Source organism: Aptenodytes forsteri, unplaced genomic scaffold (assembly GCF_000699145.1).
Source record: "Aptenodytes forsteri isolate BGI_AS27 unplaced genomic scaffold, ASM69914v1 Scaffold255, whole genome shotgun sequence".
Lineage (NCBI taxonomy): Eukaryota > Metazoa > Chordata > Aves > Sphenisciformes > Spheniscidae > Aptenodytes > Aptenodytes forsteri.
Window position 1 is genome coordinate 982793 of NW_008794888.1, and position 22399 is coordinate 1005191.

General features: G+C 36.2%; 1 protein-coding gene across 1 annotated transcript in view; it reads left to right on the top strand.

Annotated features, from left to right (window-relative positions):
• The window catches only part of SCN1A (sodium voltage-gated channel alpha subunit 1), a 71682-nt gene extending 50719 nt beyond the window's left edge, over positions 1-20963 (top strand). The window contains exons 21-26 of the mRNA XM_019470948.1: positions 8561-8842; positions 15566-15619; positions 15961-16098; positions 18685-18789; positions 19166-19436; positions 19795-20963. Of these exons, the coding sequence (XP_019326493.1) occupies positions 8561-8842; positions 15566-15619; positions 15961-16098; positions 18685-18789; positions 19166-19436; positions 19795-20963 (2019 nt within the window). The remainder of the gene's footprint in view (positions 1-8560; positions 8843-15565; positions 15620-15960; positions 16099-18684; positions 18790-19165; positions 19437-19794) is intronic.
• The last annotated feature ends 1436 nt before the right edge of the window (positions 20964-22399 follow it).

Here is a 22399-nt window from a genome sequence, read left to right on the forward strand (position 1 = left end):
GTATTTGATTTTGGTTTTTTGTTGTTGTTTGGGTTGGGGTTTTTTTTAGAGTGACATAACTACTGGAACAGTGGAACATAATTAGTGGATTATAGATCACACATTCATACAAACATGGTGCACCACCCTGATTTCTGTTTGTGGGACAAAGTTATAAGAGTTTCTCACAAGAAGTCCATTAAGATAAAATAGAGAGGAGTAATAATTGAAAATCAGAAGGTTTGAATAACTCGGATGAATCTACATTTTTAGATTCACCATAGTTCCTCCCTAGAATCATTATTTGGATCATGTCAAGTAGGTTGCACTTTCTCTCACAGAAATATTTAATTCTCATCCTCTGTTGTCTCTAAAGCCAGTTCATAGCTGATCATCAAGCATATGCAGCATGCTTCTTCCCAATGGACCCCTTCCAAGCTACTCAGTGAGAAAATATGTAGTTTTGAGGTGTCTTGTTAAAGTACGTATTGGCAAGTAAAAGAATTATCGCAATCTCTTTCTCTCTCTCTCTTCCTCCTCTCCCTTTCTCCCTCCCCCATTCTGTCCTCATCTGCTAGGTTGCATTGTCAGATATGTTCTACTACCTGATATAAACGTTGGAAAAATGTGATAAATTTTCTTTATTATCTTCGAATAAAAGTTCTCATCTACATTACTGCTGTGAGAATGTACATATACTTCATCCCTTCAACATAAAGAACTTTTCATCCTTAGGCATCCATACATGACATCCCTCTTCCATCAAACTCCATGGATACACTCAGACGAGACAGGGTATCTTGTGTGGGAATATTTTTCCTGTACTGCATCATCAGTTATCTTCCTTCATGGGCACCTCCAAACCTCACACTAAGCAACTGCAGCAAAGGTCCCAAAGCCTCCACTGAGGATCAGTCTTAATCCTCTGCACTGGGCAGTGTTTGTAGTCTGTCTGCTGGCCCACAGGTCGGGTACCTCCGTTGCCTTTGTGAGAGGAACATTTCCAACTGATGTAGCTTCTCCTAATTTAAGCCCCATAGCCATTTCCTCCAATCCCACTGACACTCTGCTGTGTTATGGCTTATAGAAGTGGCTCCTCTAACTTGAGAGAAAGGCAGTTTTTATCATCTGTTTTGTAGTACCGGGGAGAACAGGAAGCCATTATTACAGCATTTTTATTATTATTTGGTCAGAACAAAGGGACTGCCCCAACCACTTTTGTCACGCTGGGCCCCCTGCCACCTTACAAACACTCGCAGGTCGCATGCGGGAAGGGACAACAGGAGTGAGGGTGCTGCTTTCACATGACATTGCAGAAACAAAATGGTCCCTGCTTTCCAGCAGGGACTGTAAACACAAACAGAGTGTGTACTACACTACTGGTACAAGATGTTTACATTACATGAATACTATACCTTGAAAAAATCAGTGATTATTGAGAAATTATTTCTCAATTATTTTTTTTCTTTTTTTTTTTTTATTTTAGGAAAACAAGTTGCTCCCAAGTGTCGAGTTTACTGAGTAAGAAAATAGTACTTTGAATTTTCAGGCTTTGGGGAATTCTAAGACAGTAGAAATTCAGATGAAATCCCTGTTTTGCCATTCAAGTGCCAGTCCCTTCAACTTTATAACTTGTTCTAAATGTTTGGGATGAAAAGGGATTACACAAGGTTTGATTTTTAGATGGTAGATGTTAGGTTTAAAAAGGGGAAAAAAATGTTTTCTTGTGCATGCATGTGTATACTTATGTATAAATCATCATATTTGGAGTAAAATATCAGCAGAAATCTTGACTTGATTTTAACAGCTATAATTCACTGTTTCACAAGTTCAAACCCATCTCCTACCCAGTTAAAAACCTCTGCCTATGAGAAAGAATTAGGCCTATTTTGTTAGAGACTGTTTATACTTAGGGATAGCACATTGCTATCAGTGCTGCCTGTCACAAGATGCTCTCACGATGAAAATGAACTCAAATAGTTATCATCAACTGGACATCTTCCAACTGAATTATTTTAAGGATTTCACAATTCTAATCTGAATTACTTAAATGTTTAAGCTCACCTTCACCCTTATTAATCTTTGCACAAACCTCGATAGTAGCAAACTTCATCACTGCACTGGTGGATGATCTCATAATTGATGAAAATTGTATGTTTGCTGAGATTTTTTTCTGTTGATTTTGTTTGTTGATTAAGACTTTATCACCACTGATTACCCTGCAGGTCCACGCATTTCCTCTTTTTACCTGACAAACCAAATGAGAAAATTGAAGGAATTGCACGTTTCTTAAGGTATTTCTCATCTAGAATTCTAGCGCTGTGTTTTACATCACACTGCATATCTACAAGGTTCCAGATTATCTTTATGTATACAATTTTAGTAGTGAAATGCCAGAAACTGCCATCTCATAAATTTGAAGCCACCGATGATCCCCAAAGTGTGAAAAGTTTACTAAGAGATACTCTGCAATTTCCCCATTCTTCATAGATACGATTATGAGATTAATTTCATCCCTGGGAACTGAGGAGCCATTCAAGTATTTTGGGGGAAGGTACTTTAAAGAATTCTTGGGAACCTTTTGCTCTATACTACCTACCTTTGCATTTCTAATTACCTTTCAAAAGGGTTTGTCAACAGGGCAATTGATATTTTGGATTTGGGTTTGCTGTGCAATTAGCAAAATCCAGGGGTTTGTGGGGCTTGGGTTTGGTTTCTTTTTTTTTTTTTTTTTTACTTCTTTGATGCAGGGGTCTTCCTTCCTATCACATGGACATAAAAGAGCAGAATGGGTGCATATCTCTCTTAAATTTGGTTTGCATAACAAATTTTTTGATTGCATGTAACCTTATGAGCATCTGTTTATTTTTGTAAGCACCAGTCTTTGGAAAACACCATTATCTCCGTATAGAGAAGTTCCTATTACGTATTTCTGACTTGTCTGATAGGAACATGTGCCCATGCTTCATGATGGGTAAACTAGAAAATGCATAGTATACATATGATAAGAGGATCCAGTGATAGTGGAAAAGCTATCAGTTAAAAGTACATGAAGGAGAGCCATACACTGAATTCAAGCTGCTGGACAGCTGATCTCACTGTGTTGGTGCTTGGCCTGTGAAGGTCCAGTGGTATGCTTATGGTGCCATAATACAAACAAATCAGCTGATGCACTGGTTCTCTTATAGCTGTTGATTCATGAATGCAAAGAGCAAGGGATGATAATTCTCAAGACAGAGGTTTGTTCCAATGATTCCTTGCCTTGGACTATCAGATAGTGCTAATCTTTTTGATTCAGGTATGGGCTTTCTTCATGGTCTCCCTCAGATGCTCTTTTGATCCCCTGACTGGGAAAGTTACTGTATTCCTTATGTCTTCTCCTCCCTTGCCTCAACCCCTCCACAGTTTAAGAGAGAATACACCTGTCTGTTACCTGATACCCACCACCTGGTCAAGTCAGTGTGGTTTCAGCATCTTCTAGCCTTCCTTGTGTGATGTCCTCAAAGTCCTTCACTATGAGAACATGCTAAACTCAGATCATGTATGTCACGTGAGCCGCCATTCCTGTCCGCTCATGCCATACCTACCTGCTCATCCCAGCAATCTTACCTCTGTGGTGGACCAAGAATCTAAACCAATGGCTATTTGCTCCCTTCTTCATCTTTCAGTGCAAATGCTCTCCCTGGCAGCTTTGTGTACATCTGGACTTTGGCCAGCTGAGCAGGGGAGATTCATGATCTTATGGCAGATGTTCTTACCTCATACTTGTTCAAGACAAGGCAATACTCATAGCTTACTGTCAAATCCTGCCCAAGGCAGTGTCAGTGTTTCATTTGAGTCAGGAATGAGTTTTCCTATTTTGCTCTAACGTGGCTTATGCTACGTATGCTATTGTCAAACTCCCTCTGCATGCTGCTGTCTTTGAACAACTGGCTCTTCAATCTTTGTACTGCTAAGAGAGAGATGAATGGCTTTTTGTAACAAGCACCATCTGAAGTCTATGACTGTGTGACTATACAGATAGTCACTTAAAGAAACTATTAATTTTTTTGGACGTATGTAAACGTTTAAACATTTAATGGATGCCCACAATTTGTTCCTCTCCCTTGGAGTTCCTGAAGGCTTTCTCAGGCTTTCCCAGCTATCAAGGTATTGAGTACAGGAGGAACATGTCTTATGCTTGTTAGGGCCGTATAGCATGCATAGAAGATAAGGTTTGATTTCATCCATAAAGGTCCTGGTGAAGTAAAAGTTATTTGGCTCTCTGTGCTTGTGTATGTGAATCTTACGTGAGAATGTACATGCAGAAAAAATATGAGGTAACAGTTAAATAACCTCTGTAGCCTTTTATGGACTCTTTCAAAGGAATCTGATACGAGATGGGGCACATTAAATCTTTAGGAAACTTTTCTTGTTTAAGCCTAAAATTATGAAGTTGACAATTTCCAAATTGGAGGCAAATAAAGTACTTTACTTTGTCATTTTAAGTAGGAAGAACATTCCAGACATAATCCTATAATCTGCCTCTCCATCCCAAAGATAGTAACTTCCTCCTCATTTGCACCAGGGACAGAGTTTGGAACGTCTTCACAGAAGCTGCAAATGTTACAGAAAAAAATGGATAAGTACTATTGAAGATTGTTCCTGGTTTGTTTACAGATTTCAGGAGGCCCTGATATATCCATTAGTCAGGTCCAATGTAGGAATTCCTGGAAAGCCTGTGGCTGCTGAGGTGCCAGGATCTATTGAAGCTATTTTGCTGTAGGAACTATAATACATTTATATCTCACTATGTGTTTCAGACATGTGTCCTACAGCAAGGCTGAATCTAGTAAAGCTTCCTTATATTCTACTCATACAGCAGGGATAAGCTGGTATTTTGCACAATCCTCATTCTATACATATGCACACCTCTGGTAGCAAAACTGATTTTTTTTTGCAGTTATATTTTGCTGTCTTCTTTGGACAGTTGTCCAAAAAAAGATACAAACAGCAACAACAAAAAACAACTGGACTGCTAATTTGTATTGACATAATGTCATATCAGCCAGAAGATAAGACAGACAATTAGCATTGCAGTAATTCTTTTATGTATATATCTTATGTTGGAAGATAAATGTTATGAAAATGTAAACATGAAAAAAGTGTGTGTATATATGAAATACTGCTTTCTTCTAGAGGAGACATGGTTTCCCACAACGATGTTTTTTTTTTCCTGGATGAATATCAACTGAGATGTAAAATCGTCCAGAGCCCATTTGTCTTTGTAGGTGTCAGGTTTTGCTTCTCACTTGTACTTATTGCTATTCCACCTACCTGAAGCTATAGGAAGGTGAACAAGCAGAATCAGCTTGGGCTTTTGCAGCTTGCTTACTGGAGTCAGCCTGACCAACAACATCCCAGCCTTGAGAAAATGCATAGGTAATTTAAACAAACAAGTCTGCAAGCACCTTTTTCCAATTTATTTGCATTATATTCTGTATTAAGGAAGAACAGAAAACAGGCGCAAAAGAAAAGCCACTTTTAAAATAAAAAATACATTTAGAATCACATACATCTGATCTAGATTTGAAGAATGAGCAAAAATAAGAGCTGTAGTTGCCAACATTCTTTTAACCCACTACAGACTCTTTTCAATAAGATGAGATTGACAATTTTTATTTGCTAAATTTTTAACTCATTAAGAAATGCTAATTGATCTCTTTTCTGCATTCAGTTCATTTTTCAATAGGTTCTCACTTTTTTCTGTCCATTTGCTGTAACTTATGTGCGTAGGTGTCATGTGTGTATGTATGGGTGTTATCTTGGATATATATTGTGTAAGCTAATGTCCTGGTTGTCCTGATATACCTCAGCTATTCCCAAAGCAAATACCAAAAAAGTAAACGGAAAAAACACTGATAAAGCAATTGCCTCCAACTGTACATGTTGAAGAAATTAAAGACTTCTTCTTAAGGTGGACTTTACAGTCAGCCGAGCATCTGACCAGCATGTAAAAATGCAGTTTTACATTATAAATATGATAGGGTGAAGGCTCAACACTGGTGGGGAAAAAGAAGTCAAAAATCAAACAAAAACAAAACGCAAACAGAAAACAACTTCTAAAAGTTTTAATTTTCTTTTCTTCTTTTCTTAAAAAACCTTCCAGGGGGACTGGATAGCTCAAGGGGTTGGTAATAGGATACAGAGCCTTTCATCTCTAGGTCACCAGTTCGCATCCAGGCCAGGTCAGTAGTGACCAAAAATTGTTACCATTTGATGGGTTTTCAGTGACCTATATGAAATAAGTTGTTGGAACCGTTGTTGGAACAGTTGCTGGAAGCTGTTCACTTCTTATTCAAGAAGATGTGGCTGATCTTTTGGCAGTCTCAGTGGCGAGACTACATTACCTGTTCATCTGAAGATGCGAGACACACTGATGGCATTTTGTAGAAATCTTTCTTTCTACAACTATTATCTATTCATAATTGTTGTAACAATTACTGTAGCTGTTAGTATTCTGCTGCCTGTTCTGGATCTGTGCTGTGGTCCAACGGATCTCAGGGTTGTTAAAAAGGTAACTGCTACAGGCGCTCAATTCATACAAAACCATTCTTCGTGTGAGCACAGGTAACCTTAATTTGTTTAAGTTGCAGGACTAAATCCCCATCTTTCTTTCTTGACATCTTTATTTTCAGGTTTTTCACCAAGATTAAACAGAGGAATTCAATCAGTATAACGCATCCAGAACATTTTTATGGGTGAAGGAAAAAAAAAAAAGATAAGACAAGCACTAGCTGGCCTAGAATTTCAAAGTAGCAATAGCATAATACAGTGTCATAGATCAGGTCAGACTTGGAATAAATTCCAGAATCATTGCATTCCTAATTTTTATGTTGTTCTCAGTTCCACCAAGCTAAGTAGCAACAGATTTCTTCTCCCCACAGGACAGTAAAAAAACATTTCCCTCACTCCTTTGAAAATGATTTCTTATGTTCAGAATATTACTGGGACCTTGTTAGCCTTTAAAATTTTTTTTTAAATGGCTAGCTTATGCATACATCACGTAGATACTTCACATTTTCTATAATAGAAGCCTCAAGAAGCAAGCATGCTTCCTTTAAAGTTATCACCAAAAATAGATGCTGCCAAGAAAAGCTAAATTTTAAAAAATTCATGGTTTTATAAAAGATGGGGATAATTCTCAGTTACAGAAAGGTCCCATTTCTACTGTCTGGCAATGGAGGAGGCCCTTAAAATGAGAAGAAAATATGCCCTGAAAATAACATTTCTACCTAAGATTTCTAAACAGGTCCTATTTCCTGGCCATAACATTTGGGAGGAGAAGGGTGCTGGGTGACGAGTAACACAACCACAACACTCCACTTCCAAAGGCCTTCAAGAGGCTGTGAAATACAGGTAGTAAGACTGAGCAGTTCTGAGCTTGCTCAGACTTATGTTCGTAGTGGGGAAGATCCCTCTATGTTGCAGAAAGCAGGGAACAAAGATGGACTAAGACACTTTAATACACCCCAAGTATCCATGCCAATCCTTTCCTGTTTTGCTGCAGGAATTGGATTACTGAGAATCAGAGCCCTACTATATATTTTATTTTACTTTCCAACAAGGTCCTAAAAGTTTTAGAGAGAAAAAAAGTAAAATTTAAAATAAAATATAACTTGTAAATGAGATCTGGTATTGGATAATTAAGTAGGAATGATTGCTCAGCTATTAACCAAACAAATACCACAGAAGTTTTGATAGATCTGACAGACACATGTGATTAGTTACTGTATATATCAGAAAAATAGACTTTTTATCTACATAAGTAATTATTGACATCTTGCCTGCAAGGGGCTGAGACAACAACTGGCCAAAAGTAATTTAAAATTCAAAATCAAACCCCCTAAATATGTCCTTGAGATACGTCCTTCTTTAGATAAATGAAGGGTATTACTGACTTAAACTCAATACATGAAACAATAAGACTGGAGCTTGAAATAAATTTTGTTGATTCAAGTAGACACATATTGCAAAACTGTCTTGCTTTTCTATACAAAGAAATTAATCTTTGTTATAATCTTGCATGGAACAATAAGGCAATAAAGATATGTATTTAATTCCTGCATAATCCTTTTAATGTAGAGCTTAGTTTCTAGATTCATGGCATTTGTGTTTTCAGCATAAATTTCAAAGCTATGTTGATCAAATCTACAGGCCGCCATTTTTCTTTAAACATTTTTAAGCTATAATTTGATGCATTTTCAGAATTTTAGTATGTCTGTATTTATATTTAACACGTTTGTCTTTTTTATATAGAACACATGAGTGTCAGGCTTCATCTAACTACCACCAGGTCTTCTCTTTTGTTTTTCTTTTAATTATTTTTATTTTTTCACTTATTTTCCTTTCGTCACATGTTCTAATGTTAAGTATTTAAAAGAACAGTGCAATGCTACAGTTATTAATGTACTGCTTTAACATTTATAGTATTAGTTTCCGAACAAGCATTTATTAAGCATTGGTAAAACAGTATACAAACCTTTATTGCTGTAAATATTCTTACACTCTTTTCTTTTTTCCCCCTGTATTTGTGTACTAGGTGGTTGTGAATGCCCTTTTAGGAGCAATTCCATCCATCATGAACGTGCTTCTCGTTTGTCTTATATTCTGGCTAATTTTCAGCATCATGGGAGTAAATCTGTTTGCTGGGAAGTTCTACTACTGTGTTAACACCACAACTGATGAAAGGTTTGAAGTCGACCAAATCAACAATTTTAGTCAGTGCGAGGAACTCATAAAAAACAATCAAAGTGCCCGATGGAAAAACGTGAAAGTAAACTTTGATAATGTAGGATTTGGGTATCTTTCTTTACTTCAAGTAGTAAGTGCTCACTCTTTATATACCTCTTACTGTTTATACGTCATAGTGCAAAGCAATTCTAGCAACAAAGACAGAAAACATATTTACCTGATGATTTTTATCTGTGACTTAGTAACACCGCTGCATTGATAATTGATTACTTTTTTCATAGTAAGCAGCAAGTAGAGCCTACTAAGATGAATAAAGAATTTTTAGGACGTCTGACAGAACAAGTGCTATTCTTCCTATTTATAGCTCCCTTAGTCCTCCAACCCCTTCTAACTTTAAAAGTTTCTAGAAGTACCTAGGAATGGTATTCAGCTATCTGAATACTTTAAGTTTTACTGTTGCTGAAAAACAAAAATCTGCATTGGTGTGACTGAGTCACAGAGAAGAATTCCAGGTAGGAAATCCCATCTCAGTGATGTGTCTGCCATCAGTGCAGACTTATGTGATCTAAGAAGCAATTTCTCATTTGGAAGAGAAATAGGAAAAGAAAAATATGATTAGATACTACAATCTACGAAATATTTTCCCTGCTGTTTCTGTGCATAAGCACCTAGTGGCGTTTATTTAGCAAAAACTGAGGGAAGAAAAGAAGGAAGAAAATATATGCAGAAAATATTATGTTATTTCGATAACAAAATTGGATTGTAATACAAAGACTTTAAATATTTCTTTTCTCTGTCTTATTTTTGAAATCCATTGGCCTAGAATCCCCCTTGGGGTCGGGGCAGCAGAATGCTTTGTTACACATGTTCAGGAGAAACAAGACGTCAACACAACTCTTTCCAAGTGGTTTGCAACTCTTCTTCCAGTAGTATTCTAGTCTATTCTGGGACAGGGATAACACCAGGTACATTTTTTCCTGGTTTTGTGGCCTCAATCACCACCCCTCAGCTACTTGCAGTCGTATATATTTCAGTGTCCTGGCTATGCATAGCTTATTCCATCTTCTCTTCATTGAAAAGCAACAAATATTTCTTACATGAAGACTTAGATTCTTAAATTCGTGGATTGTTCTGGGAGGCAAATTGGGAGAAATTTGCCAATTGTTCCCATGCTTCCAAAGAAAAAATTAATCTAGACCTACCACAGAGGGACCTAGCTCTCATGGGAGGACAAACCAGATGTTTTTGCAGTATCTACAATATAAAGATTTTGCACCGCTATCAAAGGCTTGCCTAATGGGTGGATTTTTTTTGTGTGAGTAGAATGTCAGTGACAATACCACTTATTTTTTCTGTATTACTAAAATGCTTGTAAAAGCATGAAAATATTTTTTGTTTCACATACCAGAAAAAAATGGGGCACTTCTGTCATTCCACAAAACAGACACTTGGCCCTGCATCTTTTAGGGTTTGGTAAGTAAGCCGCTAGTAGTGGTTTTGCAGTTATGCAATGATAAAAGCCCTAGGGCAGAGAAAGCAAAGTATCAGCTTGATTTTCAGCTAATGCTTTAAAATATGCAGAATCTATGGTTTTTTCACCTTCAAGAACACAAGAAAGGCCACAATTCATAAATGTTTGAGATCTTACATCACTTTCTCAATCAAAGAAGATATTTATAAGGTGATTTTCTATTTGATATATAAAGTACTTCTGATGAGAATCTAGAACAGGATTCTAAAGCCATCGTGTTCAGAAGAAACATGAGAAGTGAATAGGTATGTCACAACCCTAGATTTCCCTACCCTTCCTAATCAGCTTGTAGTAATAGTAAAGATGAGTAAATACTAAGAATTAATTAGAGGTATCCATTACTATGTCAGAAACAAAGATAAAGCTATTGAAACTTGAGTATTTGGCCCAAAATAAGGTATTAAGCCTGAAAAATCAGAATCAAAAATCGTGGTTGCAAGCAGATATGCTTTCTGTGCACCCAGTGTGAACATTAATGGCCTTTTTTTAACATCTTAATGATTAGTTGAAAAGTCTACTGAAGTCATTTGGTTCTCCACCTTAACAACTTCAGGCACAGACTTTTGTTTAGGTTGTGATGGATCTGAGAAAATAACCCCATAGAGGTCAGTGTCATTTTTCTAATGACAAACTCAGTGATAAGTATCAATGCATGAATTATAGATACAAGGTCCCTTTTTCAGGAAGCTAGAAACTAACTACAGAAAGCTGCCTTTTACAATCCAGTATTATTTCTATTCTCCATTCTACCCTCTGACTCATGCCCTTTGAGCCAATCAAAGAAGAATACTGTAAATCCCTTCAGTTTTTCTGGGTTATAGGTAATACAACATAAATCTTTATTTTCTGCATCACTGAGGTTTTCTATCTGGAGTGAATACTACTGGAAGTAGTACCATTTTCATGCCAAAAAAATCCAAATGAAAACAAGCCAAAAGAACTCCAGACCCTGGCACTGAGGACCTTATTATTCTGGGAAAGACATAAGTGAGTCCCATGAACAATTTTTGTTTTGAATCATGAAAAGCCTTTTCTGGTAGTATATGGGTCTGTTCATCACAGAAAAATACCCTCTTTTTTAAGAGTAATATATAAAACAAACATAGATATTTCGCACAGAAATACTCAAAAGAATTGGGATAATTTCAGAAAAAATATTCTAGGCTCAAAAAATAGATTGGAAATATGTGGCAGTGGCTTTTTTAGGCAAAAAGAACTCTCTGAGAAGCTCTTTCTTGAGTTTCCTTGGTGGTGATGGGGAATGAATTTCTGGAATGAGGGACCTAAGAAAAGCACATAAACTAATTTTTGGTTTGCATATTGTATTTTTTTTCTTTTGGGGGAGAGGTGTGTGTGGAAAAGCTTTAGTATTGATATCAATGTTATTATTCTTTCTGCCCAAAAAATACAGGCTAACAATATGTGCCATTGATATAACCAAGTTTTATAGACTTTGTTGATCAGAGACTATTTTCCAAAATTCTTACATAATTTGGAGTGTAAATATTCATGCCATCGGTCATAAAAGTACACATTCTCTCTATAAGAATTTTTTTCTTCTATGATCCAGCATAGCTCATGTTGGTCTATGTGGATCTGCAAACTTCTTTTTTTCATTTCTTGGTCTGAACTTGTTTGAGTATTTCTCTGTCCCTAAAGAAAAGCGTCAAAGCAGAGACAGATCTGCTGGAGAAATTCCTTTCACAATTTTCATGCATCAATGAGTGAAGAGGAAGAGGTTGGTGTACACAAAGAGACGTGGCATCTGCCCTGATAATTTTATGGCCTTATGCCTTTTTAACTTGAACCTAGTGTTTGGATTCTTTGGTAAGTAGATCTCCTGGAGGCCTGCTTTTATCCTGCTGGTAAGCATATATCCTGCTTACCAGGATAAAATGTGGCAAACCAGTGCGTCTTAAAGCACAATGTTATATTATTCTGCTGTTACTAATACAAGTAAGAAAATACATCTTGTTAAGTGTAGGATAAAAAAATCAGAAGCTGAATTCTCAGGCTATAAGATTAGGATAGCTTCAAAGTTCCAGCAGATTAGTATTTTAAAAACAAGATGCTATTGTATCTCCAAAAGGGAATGTGAATCTTCCTGGCAGTTATTTCTGGTAAAGAAATGGAGTGGTGAAACTCCAGTGTTACTTATAAATTCATTAGAAATTATTCATCAGGGAAAAAAGTCTACGTACTTTTAACAATAGTAAAGTAGATTGGGGGATTTTTGTTTTGTTGTTTTTTCTAACTACATTTGAATCTGCATTTGAATATATGTCTTTCAAATTTCCTTGGGGAAAAAAAACATTTGGAACAGATGCTGATTTCAGTTACACTGCTGTAATCTTTGAAATCGATGAATTACTCCTGATTTAGTGTCACTGAGAATATACAATATATTTTTATATTTGAATATACAAAAAGGAAACTAAGAATTTGATCTCTTAGTCATATTTCTGTGTTATTTTCTTTTCAGTATGCACAAATGCCCAAATAATACCTTATTTCTGTTAAAGAAAATGTGTCGCAGATAAATTTAAGCCTAACATAAGCAGGCCTAAGCTTCTACTCAATGCAGAAGAAATAACACTCTTTCACTAAATGTGATGCCTTGAACTGAACCTCCAGTTCCATTATTTGCTATTGTTCAGGCAACATATTTAAAAATCACAAGTTCTCCTACTGATCTGATGCTTCTGCTTTGGGAATTAAGAATCCGTTTTCTCACAGCTAAGTTCTCAACTAGTGTAAATGGTTTTGCATAATGATGATTATATTCACTGATTCCTACTGATTATCAGGAGGGATTTAGAATAAAATAAATAATATCATGAGGGAGCATATTTTATTATTAAAATTACTTAATTTTAATTAGGTTTTGGGATTGTTTTTTTTGTAATTTCTTCAATAATGGTAATATCTCATGGTTTTGTGAAAGACATTGTGGAAAATGCACATTTTTATTTAGATATTTTGAACTGCAAGATAGTAATATGTTATATTTGTATTTTTCCACCCCCACACTCTTTTCAAGCTGCCTTTTTAATAATAATAATAATAATAATAATAATAATAATGATAAGCATATAACAGCTCAGTTCTTCAGATCTTTTTCCTAGCACTAGCTGAAAGGTACTGCCTGTTTATAATGGAGTACTTTACTGATGACGGTGAAGTTTAATATTTTAAAATTAGTCTAATTTTTTCCATTCACTCTAGTTGGTCTAGGCTACACCAATAAATTTACAAAAAACACTAATTCCACTTTGCCTGGAGAATGATATGCAAGGATCATCATGTGTCTGAATCTGAGGTAACAGCACACACTTTGCAGAAGAGCCACTCCATCATTTGCATCATCTTTCTGATGTAAAAGTATGCCCATTATTTGTATTTAGTGTTTCAGGTTGAAGTGCTGATTTCAATCTAAGTTATGACATTCCAAAAAATGCAAATAATGTACCAAGACAGAAACAAAAGTAGTGCCTGTAAGACGTGAAGCAATCATCCTGCCCTATTTAGACCTTGTAAGACCTCAGCTGAAATACTGAGTCAAGTTTTGGTTACCATTTCAAGAGATGAACTAGTGGAAGAGAGCTCAGAGGAAAATAATGAGAATGATCAGAGTTCTGGAAAACATCTACATGGAAAGACTGAAGGAACAGTGATCACAGCCTAAAGAGGAAAGGCAGCAACAATCAGTTTGCAAATAAGTAAAAGGTGCTGCACAGAGGATGATTAGTACTCTGTTCTCCAGATATGTAACGATTATGACAAGTGACAGTCTTAAATGGCAACAGAAGGATTTCTATATTAGGAAACAATAAAGACAAGTGCCGGAATAAATATTTTTTATGAGGTTGTGGAGTGTCCATCATTAAAAGTCTTTGAGAACAGATTAAACATATATTAGGAATTAGATAAATAAAGCTGATCCTACCTCTCCTAATCCCTTGCCGTCCAAATATTCCACAAGGACTTTAAATTCTTCAGCTGAGACTTCTACTTGTTTCAGATTTATTGTTGATTTATTGGTCCTCTGATACTACACTTTGATTTCACCATCATACTGTAAGTTGCCTGAACTTCGTATTTTCTGTGTTGGCCCCAAGATGTGAAAGTTGTTGCATACTGGATTTGCATCTCAGGATAATCATGCTCTTTTTAGTATTCCACTGTTTCAAAAGCATAAGGGACCTCTTTTCCTTTAAGAAAATAATTCCTTCTCATTTTAAGTTCACTTCAGGATGATGCCAGCTTCTTTGTATGCTGCATAAGCAAAGCCTTTTTGAAACCTCCACTAGAAATGAAACCTCAAGATGATGGAGATACAGCAATAACCATGGATGAAAAGTGTTCCACTCCTGACTTGTTTCTGTGACTGGTCTCTATGGCAAGGAATATGAAGGAACCAATGATCTGCAGCCTTGTTTAGCAAAATTATAACAGGGATTAAATGACAGAGAACTATCTCACTTCTTTGTTTTATTCTGGGCACATCCGGATTAAAAACTGAGTGATTTCTACTTGGAGATATTGCCTAGTCAAAGAGAACTAATTGCTGCAACAGAGAAAATTACTTTCTGTTTTGAACACTCACATGAAGCAAGCTACACCTCACTGTGAAATATAAAAATTTACAGATTTTGGGTAGAGGAAATAGCTATAAAAGTTCACTAAGTGCTGCCACCTATGAGGCATATTAAATCTTCGATGCACATAAAACACATCCTCCTCTTACCAGTTTATCTCAGAACATATCTGAGGGATCTAGCCTCTCTAAAACACAATACAATATATTTAAAGTGAAAATAGAATTACTAAATCAGGTAAAGTCTTTCAAAGTAGAGAAAAATCAAAATTCTGATTGATAGGAAAATACCTTTTCTGAGCTGATCGAATTTTTGGTTCCCTTTGGTTGCCACCTTTCTGACTGATTTGAGAGGGAGGGACTACACATCAGTCTTCCTTGGTGGCAACTCAGTTAGATAGGGCTATTTCTCAACTCTACATAGCCTTTGCAGTTAACATGATTTGAAGAACATTTAGTCCACTAAAATGATACTGCATTCTATCATTTGTGATAATTAATTAGAAATGTTAATTATACTTACTGCTTAAAATGTTCATATAGAGACAAAATAGGGGGATACACAGCAGTGTATCCGATGAGCAGCTGTGAAGAAAGCCAAGAGACAAAATTATCTAGAAATCTCATGTTATGCTAATTATTCCTGGTGCTGTACTCAGTTGCTGGAAATAATTATATGAATTGTCTTCAAGCTCTATGCTTAAACAGGTGTGTACTATTTACAGGCTACATTTAAAGGCTGGATGGATATTATGTATGCAGCTATTGACTCAAGAGAGGTAAGTATGCAAATATTTTAAATTATCTTCTTTTCTTGAGGTCTGTCTATCAACAAGTGTGTATTTATATATCTTCCAAAAGCAATTAATATCCATACAATAGAATGAAACAAAATTAAATTAACTAACATGAGATTCTGCTGTAACGAATTGTGGAAAACTGAATGCAAACTGCCAGATGCTGTCAGTAACAGATGGAATGGACAAAATACATTGATATAAGTGACAGGAGTATTTTCCAAACACAAAACATTGAGGACATTTTGCCTAAGGTTGCCGCTTGTTCACTTGAAATTTGCACATGACATCTTAGGAATTATATTTCACATCTTTTTTCTTAGGTATTACAGCAACCTAAGTATGAAGACAACCTGTACATGTATTTGTATTTTGTCATCTTTATCATTTTTGGGTCTTTTTTCACCCTGAACCTGTTCATTGGTGTCATTATTGATAACTTCAATCAGCAAAAAAAGAAGATAAGTATTGTTCATCTATCTTCTAAATATATTCTAAAATATTGCTTTTTTTGCAGGTGCATGATATATGGGATGTACACCCATGGTTTGTTCAAAATTGAAAAAGCTGAAGTATATTAGGATATAAAATCTTACCAAGATGTAGTATGCATTAACATCGTAAGAATTTACATTGTAGTGAAAGGGACAGACCCTTCTGTTTTCAATGTCCAGTTTAGTCTTCCTCAAGTCATCTGCTTTTCCATGCCTAAACTTCATGAAATCTCCTTACATGATCAAACCCCTGATTTAGGCCTCTGCATTAAAGCACTCATAATTTCTTGATTTTTTTTCTTCTTGATTTGTAATTATTCTATCAGCACAAAAAAAATAGCTACTTGGTTATGAAAAATAAAGCATTATTTCATCACACTACTACAGATGCTCTTTTAATGATCCCAAGAATTCAAGTTCTATTTTGTGGCACTGAACGATCTGAAACTATACAGAACAGGAGTGGTTTGTAACTATCTCAGGGCCTTTTTTTATTGTTTCATAGTGCAGATGTAAATAATCTCACTGGTATCAGATGCTCATCTTTAAAATTATTTTCTGTAAATAGATAAGGTAATGAAAGCTAAAGGACAAAAGCAGCTATGAATTACTAGTTTAGTTTTACTTTACTGGACTTCACTTTCTTTGGGTTTATGTTACTAATGAGAGATGCTAAGTAAGATTTTTGGAAGCTGTACATGCTAGAGGCCTAGAGGTATATGGTTAGGGAGCCTGTCCAGTGTACGGTGCATGCATTCCCATGTCTTCAAGCTTCCCAAACACTCACCCACAAAAGGGCTGCATCCAGTCCTATGTGTTCATAGACATTCCTGGAATTAGATGTCTGCAAGTATCTTTTATCCAGGAAAAATTTACTTCAAGAGGTATGTAGAGTCTGATGGGTTTTCATTCAAGCTGCCTCTACAAGAAAGTTACTATGGGCAGTGGATTTTGGTTAGGTTGCCATGAAAGACCCATAATTCTCTCTGTATCTTCACTGTCAGACCCCAAAGGCCAGTTCTGGCTTTTGCTAATCAGAAAAGAATTTACTTGTAGTGAAAGGGACAGACCCTTCTGTTTTCAATGTCCAGTTTAGTCTTCCTCAAGTCATCTGCTTTTCCATGCCTAAACTTCATGAAATCTCCTTACATGATCAAACCCCTGATTTAGGCCTCTGCATTAAAGCACTCATAATTTCTTGATTTTTTTTCTTCTTGATTTGTAATTATTCTATCAGCACAAAAAAAATAGCTACTTGGTTATGAAAAATAAAGCATTATTTCATCACACTACTACAGATGCTCTTTTAATGATCCCAAGAATTCAAGTTCTATTTTGTGGCACTGAACGATCTGAAACTATACAGAACAGGAGTGGTTTGTAACTATCTCAGGGCCTTTTTTTATTGTTTCATAGTGCAGATGTAAATAATCTCACTGGTATCAGATGCTCATCTTTAAAATTATTTTCTGTAAATAGATAAGGTAATGAAAGCTAAAGGACAAAAGCAGCTATGAATTACTAGTTTAGTTTTACTTTACTGGACTTCACTTTCTTTGGGTTTATGTTACTAATGAGAGATGCTAAGTAAGATTTTTGGAAGCTGTACATGCTAGAGGCCTAGAGGTATATGGTTAGGGAGCCTGTCCAGTGTACGGTGCATGCATTCCCATGTCTTCAAGCTTCCCAAACACTCACCCACAAAAGGGCTGCATCCAGTCCTATGTGTTCATAGACATTCCTGGAATTAGATGTCTGCAAGTATCTTTTATCCAGGAAAAATTTACTTCAAGAGGTATGTAGAGTCTGATGGGTTTTCATTCAAGCTGCCTCTACAAGAAAGTTACTATGGGCAGTGGATTTTGGTTAGGTTGCCATGAAAGACCCATAATTCTCTCTGTATCTTCACTGTCAGACCCCAAAGGCCAGTTCTGGCTTTTGCTAATCAGAACTTCATTGAACATAGAAGCTAATCAAGATAAAAGACTTAAAAGAGATCATTTTGCTGTTAACAGTATCAAGAGTGCTTCAATCTTCAGCTCAGTTTCTCCAAAGTCTGATAATCCATCTTCTCAAAAACCTTGAAGACTTTGAGTCCCAATGCTAATGTTGTGATTGCTAAACTAGAGATACCTAAAGCACTAACTCATTCATGTACTGAAAACCTGACTTTGCTTCCTTTTTTTCACTAAAATCACAGTTCAGAAGTGACAGTACTGAGCAGCCCAGACTATTTCAGCTTATCTCAGATGCTGTTTACTGTATCTCTTCCTATAAAAGAGGTACTGAAAAGGATTTCTTGGGGTTCAAGGAAAATAACTGTAGAAAAATGCTGCATTACTGTTTTTTGTGAGATGCAGTACTGGATGTCCAGACAACTTCTCGACTAAATGCTTAGATTACAGACAGCTGCATTTGATAGCTAAGAGATTTTTCCCAATTCAGTCTTCTTGATTTTCATGAAATAAATAAATAAATCACATTTCTCTCTAAGAGTTTTTTCAACACTGCATATAAATGTGATTATAACCAGTTTTGATTTCATGTTTTTACTTTGGAGGTCAAGACATATTTATGACAGAAGAGCAGAAGAAATACTACAATGCAATGAAAAAGCTGGGATCCAAAAAACCACAAAAACCTATACCAAGACCAGGGGTAAAATTATTTCTATACAGCAGACCAATAGCTATTTAGAAACAGCTCAGTTTTTACTGATATATAGAGAGCAGAAATATGCCCATATGAAAATTATCATTAACTAGTGTATCAGTCAGCAAAAATGGAAAATGAAAACACAGTTAAAAAAATTATTTTTCCCTTGCAACCATTTTATGTATGAATATACAAACAAAGGAGGCTGAACTAAGCTGTTGTATTCACTTTAATTTGACTACTCTTCTTAAGATCACTATTTACATTTTTATTGAAGTCTCATAGCCCTTACTGCATGTATTTTTCTACTTTCTTCTAACAGGAAAAGAAAAACAATTACAGTTTGTATTGGAAGTTTCTTTTTTTCTTTTCTTCTCAGAACAAATTCCAAGGCATGGTTTTTGATTTTGTGACGCAGCAAGTATTTGACATCAGCATCATGATTCTTATTTGTCTTAACATGGTTACCATGATGGTAGAAACTGATGACCAGAGTAAAGAAATGGAAAATATTTTATACTGGATAAACCTGGTGTTCATTGTCCTTTTCACTGGAGAATGTGTCCTGAAATTAATTTCACTTCGCCATTACTATTTCACTCTAGGCTGGAACATTTTTGATTTTGTAGTTGTCATTCTCTCAATAGTAGGTAAGTCTTGTTTATTAAACTAAAAAGAGGGTAAAATGAATATAAGGTGAACTTTTACTCAAATACAGCTATATGGTTGGCTTTTGCCATTGCAAGGTTTACAACTAAGTCATGTAACTTTTCATTTTATCTAATAATTTACCCAATCCAACCATCAAAACTGTTATAATCACTCAAAATATATTGCACCTGCAAATATTAAGTATAACTGGTATAACAGAAATTATACAAGTGGAACCTACAGAATTGCTTTAATTGCTACGTAGAACCACCAATTTTAAAACTATTTTTCTAAATTTCTACTATGATATGGAGATTAAGTGGTAATGTATCTTGGTTTTATTTTTTTCTGTTTTAGGTATGTTTTTAGCTGAGATGATTGAAAAGTATTTTGTGTCCCCCACACTATTCAGAGTCTCATCCGACTCCAGAATCGGTCGAATCCTGCGTCTCATTAAAGGCGCTAAAGGAATCCGCACTCTGCTTTTTGCTTTGATGATGTCTCTTCCTGCTTTGTTCAACATTGGTCTGCTGCTGTTCCTGGTCATGTTTATCTATGCGATATTTGGCATGTCCAACTTTGCCTATGTTAAGAGGGAAGCTGGGATTGATGACATGTTCAACTTTGAAACGTTTGGCAACAGCATGATCTGCCTATTTCAAATTACCACATCTGCTGGCTGGGATGGTTTGCTAGCCCCAATTCTTAACAGTGGGGAGCCAGACTGTGACCCCAACAAAGCTCATCCGGGGAGCTCCGTGAAAGGCGACTGCGGCAACCCTTCCGTTGGGATTTTCTTCTTTGTCAGCTACATTATCATATCATTTCTGGTAGTGGTGAACATGTACATTGCTGTGATTTTGGAGAACTTCAGTGTTGCCACTGAAGAAAGTGCTGAGCCCTTGAGTGAGGATGACTTTGAGATGTTCTATGAAGTCTGGGAGAAGTTTGATCCCGATGCAACACAATTCATGGAATTTGAGAAATTGTCTGATTTTGCAGCAGCACTTGAGCCTCCTCTTCATCTACCCAAACCAAACAAAGTCCAGCTTATTGCAATGGATCTGCCCATGGTAAGCGGGGACAGAATTCACTGCCTTGACATCTTGTTTGCTTTCACAAAGCGTGTTTTGGGGGAAAGTGGGGAGATGGACGCCCTCAGAATACAGATGGAAGATCGGTTTATGGCATCTAATCCTTCAAAAGCTTCCTACGAACCAATTACAACCACGTTAAAACGAAAACAGGAGGAGGTATCTGCTGTCATTATTCAACGGGCTTATAGACGTCACCTTTTAAAACGAACAGTAAAACAAGCTTCCTTTATCTACAACAAAAACAAAACCGAAGGAGGGACTGGTCAGGGTATGAAAGATGAAATCCTTATTGACAAGTTAAATGAAAACTCATTTACAGAGAAAACCGATATAACTGCATCAACAGCAGTTTGTCCACCTTCTTATGACCGTGTAACAAGGCCAGTCAAAGAAAAGCGTGAAAAGGAAGATAAGGATGTTCAGAAATAAAAGCAAATAGCAAGCAAAATCATCTATGTGCAAAATAGTTCATAACCTGTAAGGATCATGTGTTTGTGTCAACTGGACTCCTGCTGGAGGTCTATGCCAAACTGACAATTTTTACAAATATACTGTACATTAAAGGTCAGTGCCTATTAAAAGACAGTGACCCCTCGTCAGTGACTGTGACTGTGATATGGGGAAACAACCTTGACAGGAGGTTACTGTTCTCACTACCAGCTGACACTGCTGAAGAGGAGAGAAAAAATGGCTACTCAGACTGTAGGGACCAGTTAAAGGGGTGCAAACCAAGTATTTGTGTGTTTAGCATAAAACAATACGGTAACTGTATCCACTGTTTGCATTTCAACTGCCACATACGTCATATTTTTACAAAATCTGTGTTGGTGGATTCATCTTATTTTTATTCATATGTTGTTTATTATATGTGACTATTTTTGTAAATGGGGCTTCTGTTGGGGAAGGGGACGAAGTACACCTTTACAGGTACAAGGGCCAGGTGTTCTATTATACAACTAATATACACACAGAACTGATTTGCATGAAGGCATGCTGCACTTATAGATCATGCATGAAAATAACATAAAGTCACAAAGAACAACAGATTTTTTTTAGTGCGATGTTTCTGGAAAGGAATAACAGATTTTGAGGTGCTTAATTAATGTACTCATGTTGTATCACATCCAAACAAGTCTTGGTATGCCTGTAAAGTCCCCTATAACTCACAAGAACAGTAGAGATGGATTATTTTTTGCACAGACCATTAAGTTTCAGAAAGTGCAAACTTCTTTCTAGGTCTGGAGTCACAGATTTTGTCTTTGTCAAATGTCTTTCTGCATACAAATACTAAATTAATCTGCCTCAGCCCTCCAAACTGATCAAAAAGAGCCCTTTATAAAGTTGTTCTGCTTTATCCTGCAGTATTGTTTAGCCATCTTCAGCTCTCAGTAAGGTTGATGTTGTAGATGTTAATGAAAAGCCCTCTGCTATGTAAATAGTAATTTTTAACCTGTGGTGCATGTTTGAGCAAACAGATAATGACCTAAGCACATTTATTGCATCAAATATGTACCACAATAAGTGTAGTGTGCAAGCGTTCAACAGGTAAAATTACGTATTATCTACCATTATAGATAGTTTGGATGCTACCAATGCATGTTTATATTGCCTATGCTGCTGTTCCTTTGCCTGTCCAGGATTCTTAAATATGGGAAGCCATACATCGGAGCTAAATGAAATAAACTACTCAACAAGACCTCATTCCTCCATACCATTAAGCAATATTTTGCAGCTATTTAGGAGCTTATTTGGTTTATGTTTTTGAATTTTCAGTGAAAAGCATATAGTGTATATCCAAACTGTACAGACATGTTGAAAACTACTAAACCTGTTGAAAATAATGTTAGAATTTTATAAGCAAATAT